The sequence below is a fragment of the Xiphophorus maculatus genome, chromosome 2 (genome assembly GCF_002775205.1).
Source record: "Xiphophorus maculatus strain JP 163 A chromosome 2, X_maculatus-5.0-male, whole genome shotgun sequence".
NCBI lineage: Eukaryota > Metazoa > Chordata > Actinopteri > Cyprinodontiformes > Poeciliidae > Xiphophorus > Xiphophorus maculatus.
The window spans coordinates 5,534,000-5,557,302 of NC_036444.1; the positions used below are offsets into that span (position 1 = coordinate 5,534,000).

The 23,303-nt window shown below is 35.2% G+C and overlaps 1 protein-coding gene across 9 annotated transcripts in view; it reads right to left on the reverse strand.

Moving 5' to 3' along the window:
- LOC102238101 (pleckstrin homology domain-containing family A member 5-like) overlaps positions 1-9,791 on the reverse strand; it is a 114,486-nt gene extending 104,695 nt beyond the window's left edge. For all 9 annotated transcript variants that reach the window (XM_023343758.1, XM_023343735.1, XM_023343715.1 and 6 more), the window contains exons 1-3: positions 9,681-9,791; positions 9,482-9,558; positions 5,765-5,822 (exon numbers count right to left, since the gene is read on the reverse strand). In XM_023343758.1, the coding sequence (XP_023199526.1) occupies positions 5,765-5,822; positions 9,482-9,558; positions 9,681-9,772 (227 nt within the window). In that variant the 5' untranslated portion in view covers positions 9,773-9,791. The remainder of the gene's footprint in view (positions 1-5,764; positions 5,823-9,481; positions 9,559-9,680) is intronic.
- Between the last annotated feature and the right edge of the window lie 13,512 nt (positions 9,792-23,303).

Genomic DNA, 23,303 nt, shown 5'->3' on the forward strand with positions numbered 1-23,303 from the left:
CATCAAGTGGCAGTTTTAGCTTCACACAATTCAAATTCTCCAAATTAAGCAACTTTTGCTATTTATTAATTGATTAGTCCAAAATAAACAGATTAGCCCTACACTAAAGGTCTGAGCTACTCACAAAGTTGACTTTTTTTTTACTGCAAATAGTCTAGCGTACGCTAAAGGAATGCTACGTTACTGAATTTTATGCAATAAAATGGTCATTTTCTTCTTTACAAAAGGAATTTAATTATTTGTATAAACAAATAATGTATTTCTAATATTGAATAAAAAAGGCTTAAATTAAAAAATGTGATTAAACGAATCAATATGATTAATCGTCAGAATAATCAACAGCTTAATTGATAACTAAAGCAATTATTAGTCACAGCCCTATTTTGGCTACTTGAAAACCACAGCAGCAGAATGTTTAGAGGTAATTAACTGAGGTAGTTAAACCAACAGGTTTATTTGGTGAGAAAGTGCTAAAAGTCTAGAATTGGTGCTTTGAAGCTTCTCCTCAAATTACTGACTCCTCTCTCCTCGGTGAGATACACTGAGCTGGTTAAGATGGCAGTAATCACTTTTGGATGCTGAGGCACTTTGATAAAATTAAATCTGACATTTTGTACTGAGGCATACCACAAAAAGAGGAGCACATTTTCACCGCTTCAGGTGCCGAAAATGTTTCCAGCTCTGTACATTTCTGTGTAGGAAGTTCTATCCAATTTGCTTTAAGCCAGTCACAATCAACCCAGAAAACAAGAAAACCGCATTTGTCTTAGGAAAGCAGTAAACCTCAGCTGACTTATTTAAGATGCATCTGCTTCATTCAAACCTGCATGTTTGTAGTAACAGCTTAGGGGAGGCCATTGTTCCAGTTTGCACTGTCACACTAACAACCTGTAACTCATCCCTGCTAGCACGCAGCATCAGAGGACAGACTGCGTCAGCACAATCTGCTACTTGATGCTCACACTGTGTAACCTGATGGTGACAGCCAACTCACAGAGCCAGCATGACAACACACCAGATCTTCTGCTGCAGTTGCAGAGCACAGGAAGCCACAGATAGAAATGGATGTAAACGTGCTGCTTTCTTCAGTGATCAATTAGAGATCAGCTGATAACTGGAACTGGATGAGCTTCCGTTTGATTGGCCCGGCTGGAAACTCAAAAATCTGTTTTCTGAACAATCAACTGCAGCTGAAACGATTAATCGTGATTAATTGTTTATTGAAATACTCGCCAACTAATTTAGTAATCGATTAATCGTTAACAGGACTCAAAAAATAGGCCTTTTGTAGAAAGAACAACACACTAAGACTAGTAACTAAAGTAAAAACTGTACAAAAATATGTACATTTTGGATGTAAGATGAAAAAAAACCTTCTTTGTTTGTTAATCTATTTTACCCAAAACTCCTATAGTGACAGTTTTAGCTTCAGTTCAAATCCTGTAAAACAAAGTCTCCTATTAAGCATCTTTTGGAACCAATTATTAATCATCTAATCAAAAACAAATCATCAGATTAGCCTTCCGCTGTGTTTATCTTAAGTCAAGCAGAAAGGGCTGAACTTTTCACATGTTGATGTGAAAAAAAATGAATTTTTAACTACTATAGATCCATCTTTTGCTACAAATGATCAAGCGTTTACTAAAGGAAAGCTGTTGTTGAATTTTATCCAATAAAAGGTTGAGTTTCTTTTTTAATCCTTTAACTGCCCACTCAATTATTTGCTTACTTGCATTTTTTAATGTATTTCTAGTAATATTGTATAAAGTGTGGTCAAATACACTTCAAAAGCACAAAATGTAAAAGTATTTTTTGTCTAAATATCTTAGTACATTTGAAATAAGTCAAACGTAACTCACAAGTAACTCCATTAAGATATTGGAGCTTGTTTTAAGTATGTAATTCCTTAAAAAGCACTAGTTACACTGCAGATTATTCCACTCATAGAACTTGAACTTTTCATCAATATTAGTGAATTATTTACTTAAAACAAGTTCCTGTATCTTAATGAACTTGTAAGTTAGTTTTGTTTTATTGCAAGTATTTGCACTAGAAATAAGACCATAAATGGTAAGACTGTGTTTTTGCAGTGAAGAGGGATGGATCTCTAGATTATTTGAGGATTTAAAACTGTTTCACCTTCCTTACATTTTAAAAGGAAGTTACAGTCCTAACTTTATGACACTGGGAAACACAAAATTGGCGACAAAGTAATAAGGTCCTACTGAAAAACCTGAGGCACATCCAAGGCTTATCCAGCTGTCAGCAGGAGAATTGTATTGGAGATTTCTCAGAGGATTTTATTGGCAGTCTTGCTTAAAACCTCAAAATGTCCCACAGACTGTCCAAGTCGCAGTTATCTCATAAACCTGTCAGCAAATCTCCTATCAAAACACTGAAATTAATAGTCTTGACACAGTTTTATGACTTAACGTCGAGAAAGAGACAATGATTACGGCATGTTGGGCCGTGCAGGCAGCCATCTTTATGACTCTGGCTTCAGAGACCACATGACTGGAATTATGTTGAGTAAAACACTGGAGGGGGAAACCAAGCAAACAAGCCGGAGAAAAGTGTCAGAAATAAAACACTCACCACCAGATCAGGGAGGCATTAGCAACATTTAAGCTGATATCTGTGCAGGTTTTCAATTAGGCTTTGGTTATTTCCTTATAAGCTCTACAGGAATAAATTAGACACATGCTGACTTGTGCTGCTAATGAGCCGCAGGACAAATGAAGACAGTAAGAGAGGGAGTCGCTAGAAGGCACCGAGATACATCACAATGCAATAAAATTGCAACGTGCTTGTTTGCTAAATTATGCTGCAGAAAGCGTGGCATTATGACAGCTTAACAGAAGAAGTGAGGAAATTATTTTTGCTGCTGATTCTTCGTTCAGCAGTGCACCGCGGACATTGTTGGGTGTGAAAATCCCTCCCTCAAACTTTAAGAGACTTGTTTAAAATTCAGCTGATGCATGAAACAAATCGTTTTTCACTCGCCAAAACGCAGCATGCATGCATCATTGGACTGGGCCAGAACCACACTGATCGGCTAATGAATGTGGCGCTCCCTGAAAATGTTTTGCACAGAGAATCTGTGATAAAATAGGGGGATATGAAATTACTGGCGAACTGCCACATGAAGCTCAGGAAGTCAGAAAAGGATTCAGTGGGGATAACAAAGCATAATATCCTTCATTTTTTATATCACTGATGCAGTGGCATTTCAGTATTTTGGCAGATTTGACTGCTAAATATCAAGGAAGGGTACGTTTTTCCTAGAAAATATGCAAAATAACGTCTTTCACTCACATATCAGGATCTGAAGGACAGATTATGAATTAGCACAGAATGAGAGGCAGTAAATTTGATCCTTGCAGTGCATGAGTAAGACTACAATGTCAAAGAGAGTGGAATATAAAACATGTCTTTACTGAACCATAAACTGAACGTGATGAAGCTAAATGCAGATTATGTGGATCAACGGGTTGGGGATATGGACTTTAATCATGATATTTTGTGTTACTATTGTGACAATGATAAAAGTGACGATAAGAATTATTTATTACTTCCTTTTTAGTAATTGTAGTCTCACAAACACAAATACTGCTCTTGAAAAATGTGACCATTTGTAAAGAAGAAGTATGATTTACGCACACAGTAACTGCATTTAATCATATTTTCATATTTATTGATACTATCATTAAAAAAATAGTGAAGAAAATAGTAAAACTAACAATCCCGACAGCTCCTTAACACCGTCCCCCAGCATCTGAACCTCTTCAAAGTCTCTGGTTAAATTTTATTTTTCTTGGAAATATGCCCACATTGGTGGAGAAAGTTATCTTTGTTTCAAGGACGACTGCATTGGAAACCTCGGCCAATAACAAGAAGGATTTGCAGAAAGACTTCGCCGGATTGAGCGGTCAATTCCTTCCATCTATGGCAGCGATGAACACAGCAAAGAGATAAGCTGCAAAATAACGCTAAATGGATAGCGGGACAAGGGTGTACAGAAAATGGATGGATGGATAGTTGTTGTTCAGGTATTAATCTTCCAATAACACATAATTATCAAGTGATATTTTAAAATTTCCTGCCAACTTCAAAACATTTTTAAGTCAAAAACACGTCGGGCCGCTGGATGAATGACTGCCGAGCGCCCCAACCACCAAGCTTAGCAAGTTTTCTGGGGGAAATCTTGGGGTGTATGTAAACTTCTGACTCGCTCGGTGGCCAACAGCAAGCAGAAAATATGCGCAAAAGTGGGTTAGTGGACAGGACTGATGTATGTTACATTAGTTCAACAAGAATGACAAGAAAAGTTAATGAAGGGAGGCTTTATATTCACTTTTACGGTATGAGGATTGCTATTTTCCAGAAAGATTTACAGCCTCTGACAGTATGCAGTGTGTTTTTGGGCAGTCCCAGAAGAAAGAGGATCATTATGAAAAGATCTTGTCAATTGTTGGCTTCAAAAATGTGGCCCCAGGTCAAACTGTCAGAACGATTAAAACAGGGTTCTTTCATTGGTGTTGGAACAAAAAAAACCAACAACCTTTAAATACAATTTCAACAAAACTCAGGAAGAAGTTGCTGCAAAGTCACAACAGCAAAAACCAAATAACCAGAATGCAGCACAAAACGACACATGATCAGAAAAGCTGCTTGCACTTTGAAATGAATACTCTGGATTCCAGACAGCTGAGGTGCATCATCACAGGGATTATCGATGTTATTTACCTTTTAACAGCACTGAATGCATGCAGTTAGCATTTATTTGCACAAAGCTGAAAAGGTTTGCTTGCACCAAACTCATTCTAGAAAAAACAAGGAAATTTCTGAGCTCCAAAAGTTGAAAATGTGCAAGAAAAAACTCCTCAGAAATCTTGAGAAATTCTGAGTTCCAAAAGTTTATTTTTTAAATGACCCTCAAAATTTCTGTTTGTTTTTTGTTTTTTTTGCAGAATTTTCTCCTTTTTTAAATGGAAAATGCACATGAGGTACAGACAAATTTTCACATGTATATGATGTGAATCACGTGAAAAAGCTCATGTACTCATGTATATTTGGAACATTTCATGGTAAAAACACACTTGATTCCCATGTTTTCATTGCTACACATAAACTAAGGTGAAATAAATTATAATAAATTGAGTTAGTAGGAATACTTAAAACTTCAAGACAAAATATGCACTTCTATTTTATATCACATGAATAGAAATATTAAATATTTACCTTTTAACAGCACTGATTGCATGCATTTGACATTTTTACACATTTATTTTCTCTGAGCTGCAAAGGCTTGCAGCTTATAAAGTTGTGAAATTTTATGTAGGCACTTTAATACATCATTCCAAACTTTAGCACAACATTTAAGCCCAAACAGCGAGAATAAATTATGAAAACAGAAAACATATTAATTTGCAAACAGCTCCAAATAGGACAGGAACCCTGGTCTGTCTGGTACTTGCACCATATTTCTGTGTAATCATTAACTTTGCGATAGCCTCCTACTGCAAAGAAATAGGGAGTAAAGGTCCAGCATTTATAACCTTTTACAAGTTTACTGCCAGAACAGAGCCGGGTTTCACAAGCAACATGCAGGCGAGTGGAAATAAATACATTTCTGTTCGGTAATCAAGCTGTCCTGATTGCATGGGAACGGTGAAGTGGTTTAATTCTTTCTCAGTGTGAACTTGGAGAGTGTTTGGGTAAAGGTGTAATGGGTGTGTGATTTGTAGAGTAAAGTTGAACTCACTTGATAAAGCATCTTGCACCTTCAAAGGTAAATCCCTCTTCCCATCCAGTGGGTAGGTCTGTGTGATGAGGAAATAAAGATAAAAAATAAAGTAAAAACATTTTAACACAGTTCTGAGGAAACAAAATCTCAGGTTACATTTCACAACTTTACAGTAAGGAGATTTTAGATGCTCTCTCTCTCTCTTTTTGTGAAAACTGATTCCAGGCAGAGGTCTATTAATCTTTAAAAAGTTACACTAAACTGCTAAAAAAAAACATCCTATTCAATAGTATTTAAAGTAATTTGACTGAGATGCCAAAGAGTCCAGAGATTCTTTGGCTGTGAACTGCAAAAACTTTCACCCAGCATTTTTGGTCTAGTTTCTGGTGCAATTATGTTAGTACACTTGAATTAACTACCATACAACTAACTTTTCAGCAAGATATAGGAGCTTTTTAAGTAAACAATTCCATACATGCAGTATGGCATTTAAAAAAAACTATTGGCTCCACTGGCAGATTATTTCACTTACAACAAGACATTTTTTCCATGTTTATTTCAAGTGTAATACAATGCTTGCATCAGAAACTAGACCAAAAATACTTGGTAAGATTTTATGGAGAATTGACTAACGTCAGCGATGCACCGATTCCAGTTTTCTGACTGATCACCAATATCTGAAATACGACGACGTATTAGGGCATTGTAGAAAGAAAAAAAAAGAAGAGTAGTAGTAAATTTCTGCAAAAAATATCAAAAATTTTCTATAAAAATCTCAGAAATTCCTCAGTTTCAAAAGTAAAAGTTTTTCTGTAAAATTGCAAAATTTCTGAGTTTTTTACTGGATGTTTCACTACGTTTGTATTTAAAATGGCAGTATTTTGTTCGTTTGTTCCTTCAACTTTTGATCACATATCTGCAGGTGATCGTATGCAATGAGTCAAAAAAATCCAATTAATATTCACATATCAAAACCACATATGAAAACCACGTACCACATTAAACAGGCAGATGTGGTTCACACAAATCTTCACGTTAGTGATGTGAGTCACATGAAAAAACATACGTATTCATGTGTATATGGAGTCATTTCATGGCAAAAATCCTCTTAATTCCCATGTTTTCACATGTGATACTCATAAATTAAGGTTAAATAAATGATATGTTAAGTTACCAAGAATATTTAACATATTAAGACAAAAACTACACTTCTATTTTATGTCAGATTAATAAAAGTGTTAATATAAAGTATATTTTTAATCATGGTGTGGAGCCCAAATTATTGCTCCTGTTAATTTTAAAAGTTCACGAGTTTAAAGCTGACAACCAGTTTTAAATAAACACAATTGCATCATTGTAAACATTTTATTTTCTTTTTAAGACAGTGAAAGTATTAAAGTTTTACTCCAGATCATCATTTTGTGAGAATCACAAATTCCAAGTTTTATTCAGCTTTTAAATTAAAAGTACAAATCTAGTTGCTGTTAGTTTTAGCATCTGTGCTTTTATTAACATTTATACTTTCTTGCACAGCAGCTTCTTAGAACACAAATGTAGCATATTTCAAAGTCTTTATCAATTATTTTTATCATCACCTTATGTGTCTCTTACTTTCTTTACTTTAAAACAAAACAAATATTTCAATTCAGCTTTATTTTCCTCAACCAGTGGGTCCAAACTCAAGATTTATTCACTACAATAAGAGGATAATAGAAGCATGTTTCTGCTACAAACTGAAAATGAAAACATTGGACTATGTTCTTCCTGCCAAAAATGTCAATAAACAGTTATAAATAAAGTCGCCTGCATGAGTCCCTGAAGACTCTGTGGCTGTTTTTTAAATGTTTAAAGCAGAATGCAAAAATGCCACACAACAGGAAGTGGAAAGCCAAACAAAAACTAACAAACAGCATATCATGCTCCAACTACTTATGTTGCTTCTTACATAAACATAATTGCTTCTCCTTTTACATGCCTAATTTAGGCAGGAAATCTGCTTTATATGACATTTTAAACTCTAACTTAGTGATTCCTGACACAGTCAAACATTGTAATTTGTATAAATGAATCAACATTTTATCCGCAGACAGAATGTTGTCAGCTAAAACTGATATTTGCTGTTCTACAACATGAGCGGATGTCTGGTTAATGAAAATATTTAAAAGGGACAACCCATTAACAGTGTGTTTTCAGGAAACCAAGAGGTAAATACTTTTACAGGAAATCAATTATCGTTAAACCTGGAACACTTACTTACAGACCGAGAAGAGACGGGAGAAAACTATGATGTCAGTGAGCATTGGGAGGGATTTTCCATCTAAACATGTTCTAATAAATCCCAAATCAATTCAACTCTGTCTCACAAAACCTCTTTAGTTTGATTTGAAAAGTTATTTCTGGAGAAATGTTTATTAAAAGTACTTTAATATACAACTATAAAAACTATGTGTTTTTCTTTTGCATTGTTAATGTATTTCTAATCCTGGTTGAATGAAAAATCTGCAGAATGCGGTAATTTTTGTTATCGGTAATTCAATTAATTGTCTAAATATTCAATAGAATAATCAATCACTAAAATAAAAGTTAGTTTACATGCCTGTGATGGACAGGAAACCTATCCAGGGTGTTAACCTGCATCTTGCCCACTGGCAACTGGAAAAAGGCACCAACACCCCAGCAATTCTGCACAAATTAGACGCCGTTTATTTTCTGTTCAGTAAAAACAATCATCTGTTGTTGCTACCAGCTGTCTGAGGAATTACTTAAACACTCAGAAAGTTTTTTTTAAATGTCTGCAAAACTATTTAAATCATGCAAAGTATTTTAATAAGTATTGGTGGAATGTAGCAACATACAAATACTTTGTTACTGAACTTAATTACATCTTTTAATTGTGGGTAGTTTTGATTTTTACTCCACTACATTTTACATTAAGTATCTGTAGATTTTACCTTTAGTATATTTATTCATATATGTGTTGCGTTACAATCACGTCACATCGCCTTTTTGTTTTTTAGTTTGAAAACCCAAGTTTTGAAAATGAAGTCAGGAAATTAAAATATTATAATATAGAGAGTTTTCGACTTTTGGAGCTCAGAAATGTCCTCGTTTGTTCTAGAAAATTTCTGAGATTATGCTCTAATTTCTGAGTTTCTTGATGTAAATGAACTCATTTTGTCCCTGGCCATACCCCGCCTTGGTATTGTTGGTATTGAAATCTATCCTAGCAGCCAGATTGGAGCGGCGTTGATGTTGATGTAAACACAGCTAATCCCACGGGAACTCGGAGGTTCGCGGTGGGCTTTCAGAAGAAAGAAGAAAACATCAACATCAGCTTCCAACTCCGGTCTGCGCTGGTTACTGTTTGCACAAACCGTCGCTTTACAAGTTCTCAAGTTACGTTCGCCAGCGTGACGTCGTCAACTTCAGGTGACCGAGCCAACCTGAGGAGGAGGCTCGCGGGGAAGTGGCTCGAGCTCGGCCAACGGTCGGCTCACTTTCCACAGCACGAGCCCACTCGTGCATTAAGAAAGGGATCACGGATGACAGAGCTCCCCCCTCTCTCTCTTTCTTCCTTCCACTCTCTCAGCGTGGGAAGAATCGTGTTTTTATTTTTTGTTGTGTGTTTTTTTCCGGGGGTGAAACATAACACATGACGGCGGACGCGCGAGCCAGCCGTCGCGGTTAACTGAAACTTGACAGCTGAGTGACGTTTCTTCTTCGTCTCCTTCTTACCTGGAGTTTTCCTGTGTCCGGTTATGATTGCTTCACCGCTCAGCGGATGCAGCCAGGTTGTACTCTTGGCTTCTTCGCTGTTGAGACAGAGAGGGAAAATAATACAGCACATGCAATAACGAGCCCTGACTTTTTTTTTTCTTTCTTTCTTTTTTGAGAGCTGAAAGACTTGAACTGGGTTAGTTAAAGGTGCATTTACTTAATGAAGAAGACGCGTCCGTCTCGAGTAACCCCATAAGTCCAGGAAGACGGGAGAGCAGAAATCCACTCGGGCTGTAGCTCCGCCGCCATGTCTGGCACTAATGTATGACAGCGGCGCGGCGCCGCTGGTGCAGGCAGCGCGTACACGGAAACCTTGGCAACGGGGAAAGCTGAGAGGGGGCGGGAAGGAGCCTTTGGTGTGGGGCGGCCAGGTAAAAAGCTTCGGTTGCATGGGATAGATTTTAGAATGGGCGTGGAGAGGCAGTAGCCCAGGGCTTCATTTATTGGGGGGCGCCTCTCAGATTTATTTATTCATTTTTAAATGAATATGCATTCAGCAAACATTTTTACCTTATATTTGTGTTGTAAATCCCTTTTAAAAAACAAAAAAATTAAACTTGCAGTATGTAACTATTATAAAATGAAGAGACCACTGAAGCCCATTGAAAACCTCCTGGTTGTAGAATAGAATAGAATAGAATAGAATTACTTTATTCATCCCAGCAGGGAAATTATTTCGCAGTTACAGCATAGAGACAAGACACACAACAACCACCACTGAGTAGCAATTGTAGACAAGATAAAATAAAAATAAAATATAACATTTCGAAACGAAATTTCGTTCTGTATACACCCTGTGCATGCAAAATGACAATAAAGTCAGTCTAAGTCTAAGTCTAACATGCTGTCAATATAAAAAGCAGCTTAGAGCAGTCCTTGCAAAGATTCGAAAATGCAGAAACAGTATGTATCTGTAAATATATGTACAGCAAGTGTGAAACAGTGCAGTTGTGCGAAATTGGACTGATTAGTGCAGAACAATGATTTAGCTTTTATTGTACAGTGAGATGGCATGTGGCAGGAAGGATTATTATTATTATTATTCCACCAAATATTGATTTCTGAACTCTTCCCGAGTTAAAACATTAGTATTGCTGTTTCTAAATGAACATGAACTTGTTTTCTTTGCATTATTTGAGCTCTGAAAACACTGCATCTTTTTCCTTATTTTGACCATTTAATGAATAGAAAAGTTTTGCTTTGAATTTCGGACACATGTTGTCAGTAGTACATAGAATAAAAGAACAATAGAAACATAGACCTATAAAAAGTAAAATCAGAGGAACTGATCATTTTAAGTGGTCTCTTAACTTTTTCCAGTAAATAAATACATATTTATTGAAACTGTCACAGCAGTCAGTTTATTTAAATTGTACAATTCAGCAACACAGCAGGTCAAAGTGCTTTTCATTTTGAAAACATAAAGAAAACATTATATAGTCAACAGTTGTGAAAACCAACAACAATGGCATTTTGTCAAACTACCACTGTTAAAAGGACCAATACACATTAAATATGTTGGTCAATGTTCCATTTATTACGATTTAAAAGCAACTCTAAACAGGTGGGTTGCAGCTTTGATTTAAAGGAACTCCGTGTTTCAGCCGTTTTATCAATCAATCAAGTTTATTTGTATAGTACATTTCAGCAGCAAGGTAGCGCAAAGTGCTAAAACACAACACATCATAAAAACACAAGAATAAGAAATCATAAAAACAATAATTGAGAAACTAACAACAGGCGTTACATTTTGATTTTGATGAGTGGCATCATCAAAATCATCAACACATCAAATATGTTGGTCAATGTTCCTTTTATTTTGGAAACTCGAAGCAGGTGGGTCTGGATTTGAAGGAACTCAGTGTTTTGGCTGTTTTACAGTTTTCTGGAAGTTTGTTCCAGTTGTGTGGTGCATAGAAGCTGAAAGCTGCTCCTCCATGTTTGGTTCAGATCAGAACCAGAAGACCTGAGAGGTCTGGAAGGTTAACAACAACCACTCAGAGCCAGGAGGCAGGTCTTAGCGCTGTCAATCACCCTCTGTGTGTGGTGCTGCTCATCCCTTCATCCCTCTTTGCTCTCTGCTACACTGCAGCTAGCATAGCATGCTGTGAATGCTAAGGGTAGTTAGCAATGCTAATGATGACGGCAGATAAACGGTTTTCCTATGACTGTAAGTCATTTCTCCAGCATCAGCACATTGTGCCATGAGTACATGAGTTGATTAACAGCGTTAAGACCCGCCTCCTGGCTCTGATTGGTTGTTTTTGGTCGTAGCGGTGCATTTGTTCAGACAACAATGGAGGGAAACAACTCCTCCTGGAGGAGGTAGAGATCATCGATCTTTTCAGATTTTTTGTCTCAAACTGTCCCGACATGACAACAGTTTTAACAAATATGTTAAAAAATATATTTTTAATAAAAGTTATATATTGCACTGCAATATGCTGTGACAGTACAAGACAGATAAAATGTGAAAAAAAAGATATACATGCTTTTTCATTTGTAAAAACCTTTTAAAACAATGTACCCTTTGACTAGATTAAACTTTAATCTAGTTTAAGATTTGAAAACCTTTGAAAGGCTCTAGTTACGTTGCTTTCTTATTTTTTTATCAATATTTTGGTTTTAAAAAGAAGAAAATCTCTTCTTTTAAAGAAACTGCAACAGAGCCCCAGGATAAAATTGATCTGCAGGATCCCATCAGGGTTTTCGTTTTTCACTGGAGACATTTTTGATGAGAGTCTTAAATCCCAGAAGAAGCCATCAACAGATGGGGCCCCTTTACGCTGACTGGAGCCCCTGCTTTTTAGCTGGAGCCACCTGGGACTCTGTTTCATAATTAGGCATTATGCTTCAAGAGAACAGCCTCCAAACAATCACAGGGTTCCTTTGTCTTGAAAAAGTCTGGAAACTTATGGGATTTTATTTGACTGTTTTTCAGGTCTGTATTGAAAAATAAAATAATAAAAAGGAAAATATATTTCCAGACTACATTTCTTTCTAATTTGGGCTGCAAGTTTCAATTTCTGTAGCGCAATTTCAGCAGCAAGGCAGTTCAAAGTGCTTTACATAATAAAACCACAATAAAAACACAACATTACAAAGTTACAACTAATGATTAATTTAGTAATCAATTATTCTACAAATTGTTCTGACAATTAACCAATAATTCCAATGTTTAACTGATTAATCGGATAAATAAAATTGGCAATTTCTCCAAATTTTTAATTTAACATGTTAAACCTTTTTACACATTACATTAAAAGATGCAAAATAAATTATTCGGATTCTTTTTAAATAAGACAATTAACATTTTATTGCATAAAATGCTATAACATAGTATTTGTTTTGCATATTTGAACCAGGTGAAGCCAAAGCTATTGCACATGAGGAGCTTTTGGTAAAACATATTTAGTCAAAGACGTCTATCTGCATACATATTTTGGACAGTTTGGGCTTAATTATTACTCTAAATATGGGGGGGGGGGGGGGTCAGCAAAATTACTTTTTCAAGTGTCTAGTTAACAATTAATCAATTATTAAATTAGTTGACGATTATTTCAATAACTGATTAATCTGATTAATTGTTTCATCCCTACTTCTAATTAGATATAAGAAATTCCCAAAATTACTGCTGTATAATTTTGAGTAAAATTACTTCCACCTTTCCATTTCATGTTTTAGGCAGAGCTATCTTTGAAACTATCAGATGAATGTAGACATTTCAGAAACAGATGTTACCCAGGTAAAAGGAGAGATGAAATCTAAGGTGATTTTTAAGGAAAATAGTAGAAAAATTATATTTCAACCTTAATTGAAATGTTTGGTTTTCAATGGCACTTGCATTTGAAATAAATTTAATTAATGTATGATCACTGTGGGCATTTAAATTAAAATTAACTTGCACTAAAAGTATAGTGTTAAAATCTGCAAAGTCTAAGTCTTTCCAGGGAATTTCTGGCCTTAATAAAATACTCAACCTTGTACAGACTGGAAGCTTCATTCATTTATTCAGTTCAATCTAGAAACTATTAATATTCAGTCCACAAAAACTAAATTATACATTATAAAATTGAGCAACAAGACAAATCTTCTGTATATTGAACTTTTCCATCTTTTGTCACATTAAAACTGGACACAAATAAAAATATTTTGTTGGAATTTTATGTGAAATGCCAACACAAAGTGCAGCACAATTGTGAAAATTATACACGATTCAAAGAGTTGGAGTATGAATACTTTTGCAAACCACTGTATTTGTTGCTTATGTCATAATTGAGAAGCACACCCATGTTTTTAAACTCTACCCTGAGTTTTTTTTTGTCTTTTTTTTTTGCTTTTGTTATTGTGCACGGAAACTGCATCATCAGGCTTTCACTGCATCACAAAGCCAGGTCATCCAACACCACTGTGCCCGTTCTGTTGTTGCACTGCCTCGCATTGTTCTCTGGGCTCACATTTAATGTCATCAGCAGCCATGATGGGTGGTTCCAGAAGACGGATATATCTCCCAAATAGTCAGTCATGCATTTAGTGAATAAAGTTCGGAAAAAACAGAAGCAGTTTGGGCGCTGACGCCCGGCAAGGTCAACCATCAAACACACCATCAAAGACTCTTTGTGTTCTGTTTACCTGGAGAGAAATATCCCAGATTCCCCTGATAATTGGACAATAATCCACATGAGGACAGAATATGCTGATCTTGTAATCTTCTATTAATTTAGCCTCATATTAAATCTAGAGGGAAAGATTTACTGGAAATAAACAGTTGTAAGCTGATGGACGATATGGCTTGAAAATAAAATCTCTGATTTTTTTCATACCTCCAATGCGCAATAGGGACATTGTAGACAGAAAAAAAAAAAAGAGTAAAATTCTGCCAAAAAACAAAAAGAAATTTTGGGATTAATCAGACACTTTTTCAAGAAAAAGAAAATTGGAATTTTCTGCGTTTCAACTTTTGAAACGCAAAAGTTGAAAATTTGCTAGAAAAAAAAACTGAGATTCATCTCAGAAATTTTCTAGAAAACTTGGAAATTTTTGAGTTTGAAAAGTTTCAAATTTCACAAAATCTTCAACTTTTGAAACTCAAATTTTCAAGAATTTTCAAAAAAAAAAAAGAGATTAATCTCAGAAATTTTCAAGAAAGAGAAGTGGAAGTTTCTTAATTTCAAACGTCAACTCTAAGAAATTTTCTGAATTTGAAAAGTTGAAAATTTGCTAGAAAAAACTCAGAAATTTTGATGTTCATCTCAGAAAACCTCTAGAGAAAAACTTGAACATTTCTGAGTCTGAGAAGTAATGTTCAATTTCAACCATTTTCAACTTTTGAAACTCAAGAATTTCCAACCCTTTTCAAGAAAATATCTGAAATTAATCTCAGAAAAATTCTAGAAAGAAAACAGCAAGTTTCTAAATTGGAAAAGTCAAAATGTTTCAACATTATTAAATTTTATTTATTTAAAAAGTCAAACATTTCTACCTCAGAAATTCTCTAGAAAAACCTTTTGAGTTGAAAAAGTAATGTTCAAATGTCAAACATTTTCAACTTTTAAAATTCAAAAACATCCAAGGATATTGAAGAAAATATCTGAAAATAATCTAAACATTTGAGTTTTTTTCCTCAGAAAATCAAAAATATTCCAATTTTTCTAGAGAATTTCAGACAATCTCAAAATTTTTCAAAACAAGCAACCATAAAAATAACCCTATTGTGGTGGCGGTTATTGCATGTGATCTTGAAACCAACCTGTGTGATTGTAAAGGATCTGAAAGATGTTGCTCCTCACGTAAAACCTGAACTCCAATTACTCTGAGAGCAGAACTTCAGCAGAAAAGAGAAGTGAAACCAACTTAACTATGACACATTTTCCAAAAGTATGACCTAAAAAAAGTTTTTTACTGTAAATTCATTGATCATTTCTTCAGAAAAGCCAAACATTACAAGAAGGATGTGTAGGATTTCACGTTCTGACATAACCAAACGTGAACGGAGGGGTTCTTTTCGGCAGAAACAGCCATTTCTCAAACGCATCCCACAGTTGCCAGGGTGAACAATGCTGCACTAAGCCGCAGCTTATCACCCCCTCTGAAACAGCCTAAAACCATTTCGCTAAAGTAGCGCCCTGAATGAAAGTGGGAAGCCATGTTCGACCTTCTAGAGGAGGGGTAAGTACAGAGCACAGTCCATTTGGTGCTGAAATGCCATGAAAAAGTATTTATACCACTTGAGCACTTTCACTTTTTGTTACATTACAACACACAAAATCTTACCAAATACAATTGAAATAAAACAAAGCTAACAAGTGGAAATGCACCGATCTGATATTAACATCTGTATTGGTATTATTTGCTTAAAAGAAGTGCTAAAAAGTTACATGTAAGTTAGTTTTGTCTAATTTCAAGTGTACTGAGATATTTCCATTAGAAACTAGACCAAGTGGTAAAGATACATTTACAAGATACTTAATACTTCTACTGCAAATTGCTGAGAAATAGAGAATTAAAACAAAAAGTTAAAGGAAAGGGGGGGGAAAGAGAACTAGTCTGGGATTTAAATCTCTTGCTGAGATACTAATGACTTGCCAGAAATGGTTTGGTGTGTTATGCAAATACAAAATCAGATTTCTAGACCAAAAATAGGGAAGACAGGCAAAAATAAATAAAAAAACAAATTGAAGAAATTTTATATAACTTGCCAGTTAAAAAGTCAGATTGAAGATGGTGAATTTTACTTCATGAACTAAAGGAAAACCAGTGTTTACACTGCAAAAACACAAAATCTTACCAAGTATTTTGGTCTAGTTTCTAGTGCAAATATCTCAGTGCACTTGAAATACAACAAAACTAACTTTAAAGTAGCTTTTCTGCAAGAAATAGAATCCTGGTTTAAGTGAATAATTTCTTAAAATTGTTGAAAAATACTTGTTCAATTGGAAGATTATTTAATTTAAAACAAGTAAAAAAATGTCTTGTTATAAGTGAAATAATCTACCAGAGATACTAGAACCTTTTCCCCATTATTAAGAAATTAATTAACTAAAACAAGCTGCAATATCTTGGTGAAAAGTTACTTGCAAGTTAGTTTTGTCTTATTTCAAGTGCACCAAGATATTTGCAATAGAAACTAGACCAAAAATACTTTTGTGTTTGTGCGACGTAGATGACAAACGTATAGGATAATCACTGCTGGCCACAGAGCTTTATGTAGTTGAGATTGTGCAATGCATTCTTATGCAATTGCTCAATGCTGAGCAATGCTTGGGTTCTGCCCTCTGCGACTCGGGCCAGACTCGAGACATGAGGCACAATGTAATGAGTGGCTGCACATTATGAGGCAGCTGTTAGAGGGCTTTGTTATGGTGCCAGCTCAGGAGAGAAACCTCGTTCCTGTCTGAGCTGAGTGAAGTCGCTCCCATTTACACTGGAGACACTTCAGCTTCTGCATTCAGCTCTCAACCTTCGACGGGATCAACAGGATGTTAGTTATAATTCAGAATGTAAACAAAATGGGGAAATGTAAGTATGGAAGATGATTAGGGCCACTGAAAGAAAAATAATAATAATCCAGACTTTATTCTCAGAATATTTACTTTAATCTCAGAATTTTGATATCAGAAGTGAGAACTCTGAGTTAAAAGTCAGAATTAAAAAAAATTCTGTTTTTTATTGTGTTTTTTTTTTTTTCTTCAAAATTCTGACTTTTTCTTAGGATTCTGGCTTTAAACTAAGAATTTCTCAAAATTCTGACTTTAATTTTGGCTTTAAATTCAGAACTTTGACTTTAATCTGAAATGTTATCAAAAATTCGAATTCCGAGTTTAAAGTGACAATTCAGGAAATTCAGAATTGTTCAGAATTCTGACTTTTTCACAAAATTCTCAGAAAAAAAGTCAAAATTTCTCAGAATTGTGGCTTTTTCTCAGAATTTTGACTTCAAACACACAACTCTGAATTTTGATCTCAAAAGATTAAAGTCAGAATTTTGACTTTCTCCTCAGATTTTTGACTTTAATCATAGAATTTCGAGTCTGATTTCTGTTAAAACATATGGAAAAAAGAAAAAAAAAGACTTACTTTCCTGGAAAAATATCTTGAGATCCCAACTTAATTTAGCGAGATCTAAGGGGACATAATGAATTAGTCACATAACATTTATATGAAGCTGAAAAATGTGCGTGAGTAAATCTGAAAATGTGTTATTTCAGGAAGAATTTCCTGCAAACTATTGTGTTTGTTTATGTCGTTCTTTTACAATTTAAAATATGTTGATATAAGCAAAAGTTTTGAATAAAAAGGAGTAGTTGGAAGAAAAATATCTTATTTACACCACCCTTTCTCTCAAAACTCTATTCACTATGACAGGGGTGTCAAACTCATTTTCAGTTTGGGCCAAATTAAAAATCTGAATGTTCTTAAAGGGCCGGTTGTGCCAGAATGTGTTGATAAAACCCATTAAATTGTTAAAATATCAATAAATAGCTGTTTCAGCATTCTATAAGTGTTCATTAAAATTAAATATTGAACATCTTTCCACACTGATCAGTCCATCCAGGATTTTGTGATTGTTTTTGTTTTTTTGCAATCAAACTCACAGAATTTGTGGTGAAGAAACCTTTATAATATTTGCGCTAATGTATGTTGTTTAATGTGACTTTCTATTAATCGCCATATTGGATACAGACTATAGCTTAACATCGAGTAAGGCTGAGGCAGCAGTCGCTTAAACCAAATGTTTTTGGCCAATTTTGAGAAAAAATGTCAGTAAAATCAGAAAATTGTGGAAATCTGTTGATTTTGTGTGAATTTTGCGTGAATTTTTCAGATTTGTGAAAACCTGGAGGAACTTATTCATGTACTTTGGAGTCTAGAGGCCCACATAAAAATCTACAGTGGGCCAGATTTGGTTCCCGGGCCTTGAGTTTGACACCTGTGCTTTATACCATCAGCAACTAAACTTAACATGGTGGCCTTTGAGATGTTTGTGGAAAGGAACACAAAATATTTGATCCAAGTCATGCGGTTTCCAAATTCTACTAAATACATTTAAAGAAAGCAACAAGAAATCCTTTAGAAAGTCTCTCTTTCACCGTTCTGGCTTTCAGAAATTAAAAATACCTGACTGAAAACAGGAAGCCAAATCCGATTACATGACAAAAGAATCAGAAAAAAGGTTTTAAAGTGTATGTAAATATCTGGTTTCAGTTGTAGCGAATGTAAACTCTCACTTCCTACAGTAGAGCACTTTGAGTCCATAACATAAAGTCATCCGCGCCTCCCCAGTCTCAACACATGGTATCATTTGATCGGCATGCATAAACCACAACCCAGGACGGCTATTATGGCGAGCCAAGTCAGCAAATCAGGTTAATGGGCAACTCTGGAAAAATCATTTAACACTTAATTTATTTATATGATTGGGAGACGTTTGTAGGAGTTTTAAGGTTTAGGAAAAAGGCCTGAATGGAGTGTTTTTCCTCACAGTTTACCTCTGAATCACTAAAAACGCCTCCCTGAATCAGTTAGTCACTTCAGAAAACAACCAAACCCTCAAACAGCTCACTATTCACCACCATTCACAGACTAAATCTATTAAATATGCTGGTATAATTTAACACAAATGTTTTCCTTACTGCTTTCCATGAGATTTAAAATCACTTAATGTTAAACAGATACAATTGCAAACTAGAGAAAATAGGTGCAGTAATATAAAGAGCAGACCTTTAGTTTCAGAGTTTTAGCAGGCAGGAAGTTGTGGAGCTGCTTCTGATTTTGTGGGTTTTTGCCTGATGGCAGCAGATCAAAACGTTTACGCTGATTGTGTTAAGCATTTCTGAGTTTAGTGCAGAGCTTTGTTCCAACAGTAGCTGACCATATAATTGGAAAAATTGGAAGTATAAATATACATTTGCTTAATTGAAGCATAAAAACTTTGAAAAAAGTTGTTTTTCAATAAAAGATTTTGGCACTAGGATAGAATCATTTCCACTGGCCGTATAATTGAACAATTTGGCATTTCTAAAATAAATCTGCTTAATAGAAACATGACAATTTTGAAAACTCTTGATTTTAGATGGTGCTAGGATTGCTGCGTTTCCTTTGACCAAACAATTTTTCAATTTGGCAATTCAAAAATATATTTGAAAGAAAAAAACAACCAACAACTTGTTTTTCAATAAAAGGTTTTGGCACTAGTTTAGCTGCATTTCCACTGCTTATATAATTGTGCAAATTGGAATTACAAAAATAAATTTGCTTAATGGAAACACAACAATTAAAAACAAAAGACCTCATAATGTTTGATAAAAGTTTTTGTGTTTGGTTGAGTTTAATTTTTCAGACGCATGAAAATTGGCGTGTTTCTCAAAACAATTGAAACACTTTTTTTCCATCAAAAGAGCTCCATAATAAACAACAGGAAGTGGTAAGAGAAAAAACGACAGGAAGTGGTAAGAGAATCATGGGGTGACATATGTTTTTAAATGACTTATCACGAAACCATAATATGGGTTTCTAAAACTAACTACGACATACCAAAATTATAGATATGATGTAATTCGTTTTGTGTTTATGAAACCATTTATTAGCCTTTCGGACTGATCTGAAATTGATTTCTTCCCCCATACAAGCAGTTTAAGTCAGTTGTTGGTAAATTACGGTACTCCATACTCCTCTACTTATTCTAGTCCGCATAAGTTGGGACAAGGCACCAGATTCAGTTTGTTGTTTAACAATAATTGAATAAATTTTATGAAAAAGGCTTTTTCTGTTGAGTATTCATTACCCAACTGATGTAAACATAATCACAGTAGAATACCTTTTTGAACAAAAATTTACCAAAGTACTGTATGTCTTAATACTAACCAAACTAAATATAAACAATATTTAATTAATAAAAACACTAAAAATGAATTCAAATTGAATTGTCACAACGAAATAAAACAAATGAAAACTCTGGTTCATATTTTGTAAACTCCTCTCAAGATTCTTATCTGGTGAGTAACTAAACCAACATACTTATGATTTTCTTGCAGACATGTGGTCTTCGGACATTATTGGTTTAGACAAGGATCTCTGTGATTAGATAATGAAATTAGCCTGCCCCCTTCTAGCTCTCTCTGTGCTCCATAAACTACTTTATTAATTGCTGTCTCCGCGCAGAGTGCTTTAAAAAAAAGTCTACTGTAAATACTCCAGACACTAAATTATCCGCACATAGCAGGAGTGGGTCCTGCGCTGATTGCAGACAGTATCATTACTCTAAAGTTCCTGCTGTGTCATTTCAGTAATGGAACATATTTTTATTCGAGATAAAGGGCCACTTAACATTGATCAGGGTCTTTAGCTCTACTTAGCAGCAAAGCGTAAATAACCCGACACTGGAGTGATTCCCCAACATGGAGTGCTCATTAAAGCCCATCACATGTGCTGACATCACAACTAGTGATGTGCTGCAGCTTCTGGATTCATCTCCATGAGTGCACCACTGCACCTTCACCCTGCAGTGTGTGCTTATGCTTAAGTAGCAGATTATAGATCAGTTCAGGGAAAACTACCTCAAGTGCAGGCGTGGAGTAGAGTTTCGAAAGCATGATTATACAGTAAATGTGAGGCTGTGTAAATATAAAAAAACTGCATAGACTGCGGTAAGATGAGCCAAGATCTAATGCAATAAGCAATAAATTAAAACAAACTCAATAACTTCCATTTTTCCTCTTTCTACCAAAAACTGAATGATAAAAGTCTCCAGTTTGGTGATTTGGTGTGTAAGGACAATTTTGTTTACAGAGACTTCATTATTAATTTTATTTTGTTTATGTATCTTGGATAAAATGTCTTCCAGGTCCAGTGTAAAATGTTCATTTGAATTTAAAGTTTACTGATCTTTGAAATGTGTTCTTGCATTATTATCCACTTACCATTTTAAAAATCGTCTCAAAACAACAATATTATCACTTATCACGATAAGTTTTGGGACAACAAAATTTGTTACTGTGACAGGCACCTTTTCTCATCAAGTGTATTGTAATTGTTGCACAGAATTCAACCGGTACAAGGACATTTTAATTGTTGCGAATTACAGCTAAAATACTGTTTATTTAAACAAAAATGTCACAAACAAAACAGAGAATCTTTCTGGAAGTGAACATTAACATTTAAAAGGGAAAAAACACTAAATCTAAAGCCTTGTTTCAGAATCAATTCACCCAAAAGCGACCATTTTGGCATTATTTGTGACCTCACGTTGTAGCTCATGCATAGCATAACTGACATATATATATATATATATATATATAACAAATTTTATATCTAATATGGTCTAAACACAGTTCTTATGAAACCTGAGATAGATTAATTTAATTTTCAAGAAACAAGTCACCCAAACTTCATTAAAACATGCTTTCCTCCAAGCTATCTGGTCGCATGATCAATGTTATTTAACATTTTCTAGAAACAAGGGGAGGCTAAACTTACCCTAGTTTCCCCTACTGATAAAAAAAAAAACTCTTTAATCGCACAAGTTGATGCAGCCTGCTGTATAGCGGTTCAACCACCACATCTGTTGGCATTTGCAGTATTTACGATGCCTCAGCGTGTTGTTGTCCCCTGATGACACACATATCCTGTGTCTGATGGGAAAGCATAGCAATGAGATGAGCAGGTCATGAGCGTCTTCTTGGGGCACGGAGGGTCATGTGAGCGACACAGAGAAGCGTCCCGGGTTTGGAATAATTCTTCAAAGCAGATGGTAGGCACTCCTCAAGGACAGCTGTGATGTTAGCCGATGACTCTGGGAGGATAAAGTCTCCCAGAATAAATCCTCTTCCCTTAGCTTTGAGTGGCTGCTTCCCTTATGTTTAAGATTGCAGTTGATTCATAATTCTGGGGCAGAAAGTGTGTCCAGCAAAGAATGTTAACTTCTTCAGAGCTTAACATAATTCTTGTTAAGATGATCTTTGTTGCAAAGTTCATATAATCATATTTTTTCTGTGCCATCAAGAAGTATTCTTCAGGTTGCCTTAAAGGATTTATTATGCAAAACTCACATTTTGCACATTATTTTAACTTTGAGTCTCTACTGCTTCTAAAAACAGTCCAAGCGCTTAAAAAAAAATTAATTGTGTTTTTGGGTAAGAACTAAATGTTTTTAGGTGCCTGTAAAATGAGCCATTTCAAAAACCTCCAGATTGTTAAACTCACATTCGATAGGCACTATACCGTTACTTAGCAACACCAACGGAGCTCCACCAGTTACCTAGCAACCCAAGCTAAGCTCCAGCACATCTGGTTTTACTGGTGTACGTTGGCTACTGAAAAAGACAAGTGTTTTGTTGTTGACTTACCATCCAGAAACCACTTGCTGCGTTCTTGTTAGTTGTGCAGGAGGCTTTTGAAAGATGTAGTTGTATAATTGTGCATTTTTTAGAGCCGTTTTCGACACTGAGTTGGAGGCGTGGCCAGCAGCAGCTTATTTGGATTTAAAGTGACAAGACGCCCTAAAACAGCTCATTCTGAAAGTTGAAAATAGGCAGAACTGAGCAGACTAAAATGATTTTGTTAAAAAAAAAAAAAACCCCGTCATGAACATGTTCAAGGAAGCATAACGGGTCACCTATGAATATGTTGATAAACGCCCTTTAATTATTTTTGAAAACAAAAATAGTCAAAGTGAAATGCTCCAGAACAAAGGAGCCTTTGACATCACAGTTTTACATATATTTATGCATAGACATCTGTTCCTGTTGAGCCTATTTTTGGCCTGCAGATTTTAAAATTCAAG